The following is a 5,152-nucleotide window of genomic DNA, read 5'->3' as shown; positions in this document are numbered from 1 at the left end:
TGAGCAGAATTAAAGCAGGAGGATGAAAAAAATCCCCAAACATGATGCTGAGTATGTTTATCTGGACTGCGAGCTTAAATATTACATAACACACAACCCCAGAACATCAGGAGGCTCCACACAGCAGCGACATTAACCCACAGCGCCCTACTGCACCTGTATCACACACACACACACACACACACACACACACACACACACACACACACACACACACACACACACACACACACACACACACACATATATGTGAATATACAAAACAGCAGAATTACTGTAAAACCACAGTCGTTTGTTTTAAACCTACACAATAGAGATCGTCGTTTTAATCCTCTTTACTTATTTCTGTTTTAAATATAAGTAGGAACCATTTCCCAGCCTGAAGGCTAACTTTCCTGCTTTTCGCGCAGGCCCTGAAGAGGCAGCAGATGTAAACAAACAGCCAGACGAGCACATGCACTGTGCAGGCCTGCAGCTGACCGCGATGTTCCACTCACTCACACACAGTTATGGCATGATGACGATGATGATGATGAGAACACTACTGCACCTTTACCCCATCATCACGCACTCTTACTGCGTCAACAAATCCCACGCGCTGTTTTTTTTTTTAAATAAATGAATCCCGCGTTTTATTATTATTCTGCAGCTGTGCACGCAAATAACACCATCTGGATTATTTTTGAGCTTTTGTGTTAAATACATGAGTAAATAAAAGTGGAAAACACAACATGACTGCGTTTCATTCTAACAAATTTATTGTGTCTCAATCAGCTCGTACGGAACCACTACTGAAATTAAATTACAATCAAACTGATCACATCAAAATATACCCTTATTACCTAACAACGGTCAGCTTATGGTGATTTGTGCTCCTTTAGAAAACAAAATTAAACAAATAAGGGCAAAATTTTTTATATATATGTAAATATATATACATATATATTTACACATATTTTTTAAAACAATAAAAACAAGAGAGGGGAAAGCATCTTACACAAGTTCCTTCAGGAGTAGGAAGGGGTGGGGAGGGTGGGGGGGCAAGAAAAATAAATTACCGTGTTGAAAGTATTCCCAATAAAATATTAAAACAAGTCATTTTTGGATGAAAAATATAAAGTAAATAACTCAGATCAGTATCTGATCTAGTGATCTATATTGCCGCCTTTACAGTTTTTTTTTTTTTCATTTTCTTTTCTTTTTGTTTATTAAAACCTACCAAAGAATACTGCTTACAAAGGGCAGCATTAATAGGATATCCACAGCACCCACTCAGTCACACTTGGCAACAGAATTTTTTTTCTTTTTTTGTCCTTTTTCTCTCAAAGAAGTGCAGCTGGAGTCTTTTGCAAATGTCTCTATTTGTTGATGAGGGGGGGAAAAATATATATATATATATGTGTGTTTATATGAAGAAGAAAAAATCCACTCGTGGTGTCCATTAAATAATAATAATAATAATATTAATAATAATAGGTAGAATCGAAGAAGCTCCCACGTGAAGGATTTTGTATTTTTTTTTTCAGGTCAGTCCTGGTCCTGCTCGTCTTTTCTTTCTCGTGAGGGGCCTCAAAGATGGCAAACAAAAAAGGGAAGGAGAAGAAAAAAATATATCCCTAATTCTCCATAAGTGAAACCATGCAGTCCACCTCAAAAAGAAGCTGCAAATGATAAAGGAAGCCTCGTGGATGTCACTCTTCTTCACACAGTTGCAGTTTTTACCCCCCCTCCTGTCTCTCTTGTTATTGTTGGGCATGGAGAAGTAGAAAGGGGCGGTTCAGTCCCATTTCTGAATATACAAAAAAATAATTAAAATGTAAAAGCCCCCAAAAGAAAAAAAGAGCGTCCTTTGTTGTTTCTTCAGTCAAACACAGGAAAATGAGAAATGAGGGGTGATATTTTTTAATTTGTCCTTTTTTGTTTTATATGGGGATTTGGAGGGACAGAGAATTTTCTTTTTCTTTCTTTCTTTTTAAAAAAAACCGGAATCATCATCGTCATAATCATAATAATAATAATGATAATAATAATAATAAAAAATACTTGGGTTTCCTCTTGGTTGTTGTCTCAATGCGCCAAAATTACCTGGTGGAATGAACTTGTGGTTGTCACCCTCTGGTCGCTCGCTTCACTTGCATCATCTTTTAAGTAATCTACTAAAAAATGCCCCTGAAAGAAAAAAGCAGAAGGAACCTTTTAGGTAAAGACATTTCTTTAAGGGCCTGGAAGAAGAGAGGGGGGAGGACACAAAAAGAAAAAAAGAAGGGAAGGGGTGAAGGTTTTTTGTTTCTGGTGAAAAATAGATAACACATTTTTGTTTTTTTGTATTTTTCTTGTTTTTGTTTTGCAGTCTCATTCATATTCCCTCACAATCACAGTATCAAAAAAATGTTTTTTTGCTGTCTTTTTTCTGTTTTTTTTTTTTGTCTATCTTGGCGATAGTCTGTATGGTGTTGCTTTTATGTCCTAAACAGTTTTAATTTGATATAAAATATTCTGCTGTGCTGTTTCTATGTTTCACTGAACATTCGTTTGCAGTCCATGGAGGGGGGCGGTGTTTCTGCACTCACATTGCCGACCTGAGAGTACACATCCTCCGGCGTCTGCGCCACTCCCGGGGGCGTCATCCGTTTTTCCTTCTGTCTCCTATTGCAAAACCACACTCTAACCACCTCCTTCTCCAGCTGCAAGTTGTCCGCCAGGCTGCTGATCTCCTGGGCCGAGGGCTTGGGGCATTTTAGAAAGTGGCTCTCCAGAGCCCCCTTGACGCTCACCTCGATGGACGTGCGCTTCTTTCGCTTCCTCCCCTGCGCCGCGATCTTGTCGATGCTGGTAGGGCTGCCCGTGGAAGAGTCGGCCTCCTCGAGCCACTTGTTCAACAAAGGCTTCAGCTTGCACATGTTCTTGAAGCTGAGCTGCAGAGCCTCGAACCTGCAAATGGTGGTCTGCGAGAAGACGTTCCCGTACAGGGTGCCCAGAGCCAGGCCCACGTCTGCTTGCGTGAAGCCCAGCTTGATCCTCCGCTGCTTGAACTGCTTGGCGAACTGCTCCAGGTCGTCCGAGGTCGGCGTGTCGTCGTCCGAGTGCGGGTCGTGGCTGTTGACACCTCCGCCTCCTCCGCCTCCGTGATGCTGGTGGTGCGGATGCTGGTGGTGATGGTGATGGTGGTGGCTGCCGTGGTCCAGGTCCGGGGTGTTCCCCCTCACCAGCCCTGGGTGCACCAGGCTCTGTCCGCCCGGGCTCAGCATGCCGTTTACAGTGAAGCCTCCGGGCTGGGAGTAGATGAGCGACTGCTGCTGCTGCTGCCCCCCGGAGATGGAGTTGATGTGAGCCGCCGTGGTGCTGCCCCAGCTCCCGGCGTGAGTCTGATGGGGAGCTAGGTGGGGGGGCCTGTGGTGTAGAGCGGTGCCCGTGTGCAGGTCGTCTCTGCCGGATCCTTTCACGTCCTGCTGCTGCGGGCTGCCCGTCATCCCGACCGGGCTCGACGACCAGGGGGACCCGGCTTCCGCCGCGGCCACAGCGGCCGCCGCTGCGGCCGCGGCGGCGTGCGGGAGGGACGTCACCCACTGGTGGGCATGGCTCAGCATGTGCCCCCCGTTGCTCGCTGCCATGGCGCCCTGCATAAAGTCACTCTGAACCATCTTGACCGTGGGGTCCCCCCTGTAGCCCCCAGACCCGGAGGTAACCGCAGCGCTGCCCGGCTGCATGCCACCACCTCCGGAGTCAGAGTGCACGATGGAGCCGGACGATAAGATGCTATTGGTGGGGAGATAAGGATTGGAAGCCGCGGTGGCCATTCCGTCAGCCCCTTATGAATATGTTTGTGGATAACCCCCCTCCCTTTCTCTCTTTCTCTTTCTTCCCCCTTTTTTCTTCTTTTTTTCTAAAACCGTCACTTCTCTCGAGCAGGCAAATCGTATCTCATGAATTATTCAAACTTTTAAAAGTACGGGGAGGGTTTTTTCTCTTTGGCAAACACCATCGGAAAAATAAAATAAAAATCCTGGAGTAGAAAAAAAAGTGGATAAAATCCTCTCGTGTTTACAACATTCTACTGCAGGGATTAAAACATCCACGTCTTTCAGAAGCCCCTTTTCAAACCATGTGCTGTCCGGCTCGAAAGTTTCTCGCTGGGGTGAGACTGCGAACATTAAAAATTCAAATAAGAAAAACGGCACGCGCTTGTCCCGAAGCAAACTTTCGGTGGCCGCAGAAAACAAACAAAACACACGAAGAAGAAGGGAAAAAAAAGAACAGCCTCGCAAATTTTCCACAGCGTACAAAGTCCCGGTTTATGTCCCCGTGTAGATGTGGAAACCATGAGCGGAGTGTCCTCAGTTCTTTTGTAATTCAGTCGCTGAGATTTCTCCCCTCGCTTTCTTCTTCTTCTCCTCTCTTGTTTCCCGGCGCTGTGGCCGTGCTCGAGCCCGTCTCTTTGTTCTGTTTTGATGTGTATAAACCTGCCAAACCGCAAACTCCCGTTCAAGTACAATCCAGTGGAACAGTGCGCGGCGCTGCTCGCGAGCCTCTTCTCTCATTCGCTTGTTCGCTCGCTCTCTCTCCCCCTGCCTCTCTCTCTCTATATCTCTCTCTCTCTCTTCCCGACAGCCCCGCCCCCCTCCAACACCCCCCAAGTCCTCCACCCTCCCCACCTCCCCAGCCAGAGGACGCGGTGTTTTACCCCCGTGCGTCCGCATTGATTGGTTACCCGGGGCGTGATTGGCAGATTTTTTTTTTTTTTTTGCCAGTCTTGCTCCGGGCGCACGAGCCCTCCTTCCGGCTGTTCCGATTGGCTGATTTTTAATTGCAGTCCAAACAAAACCTGGGGTACAACTTGGTAGTAAATAGTGGTGAGATGCTAGTACACAAACGGGATGAGGAGCGCGGGGGAAATAAAGTTTGGATAAACTGACATTTAAACCATAATCAAGATAAACGCTCTCTGGTGTGTTCCACGTGTGTCTTTACAGACAAATATGCACGTTTTAGTGGATAAAAAGATTAGTTTTTGGGAGTCACTCCTCTCTGGGACATGAGTGTACAAAAAAGGGCTTTACAGTCTCAGGATTGTGGGGTTTGTCTAAATCCACCTGCTGAAGAGAGCAAACAAAGAAGCAAAAAACAGGCTCAGGTGAGACTGCCATCCTGTATC

The 5,152-nt window shown here is 45.9% G+C and overlaps 1 protein-coding gene across 1 annotated transcript; it reads right to left on the bottom strand.

Annotated features, from left to right (window-relative positions):
* Positions 1–705: 705 nt before the first annotated feature.
* Positions 706–4,550, bottom strand: pou3f3b (POU class 3 homeobox 3b). Its single transcript, XM_006792895.3, has 2 exons — positions 2,571–4,550; positions 706–2,169 (listed from the first exon to the last, which is right to left on the bottom strand). Exons 1-2 carry the CDS (start codon positions 3,795–3,797, stop codon positions 2,068–2,070), a joined length of 1,329 nt encoding a protein of 442 aa, XP_006792958.2. The 5' UTR covers positions 3,798–4,550; the 3' UTR covers positions 706–2,067.
* Between the last annotated feature and the right edge of the window lie 602 nt (positions 4,551–5,152).

Source organism: Neolamprologus brichardi, chromosome 23, assembly GCF_056152115.1.
Source record: "Neolamprologus brichardi isolate AB-2024 chromosome 23, ASM5615211v1, whole genome shotgun sequence".
NCBI lineage: Eukaryota > Metazoa > Chordata > Actinopteri > Cichliformes > Cichlidae > Neolamprologus > Neolamprologus brichardi.
The sequence above is the reverse complement of the archived record's forward strand: the minus strand, read 5'-3'. Positions and strand labels throughout refer to the sequence as shown.

Excerpts from the sequence above, each read along its gene's own strand:
- pou3f3b (XM_006792895.3), bottom strand. The coding sequence starts at position 3,797 with ATGGCCACCGCGGCTTCCAATCCTTATCTCCCCACCAATAGCATCTTA. Across the intron at positions 2,170-2,570 it reads TGTACTCTCAGGTCGGCAAT|GGGCATTTTTTAGTAGATTA; the intron begins GTGAGTGCAGAA and ends TTTTTCTTTCAG.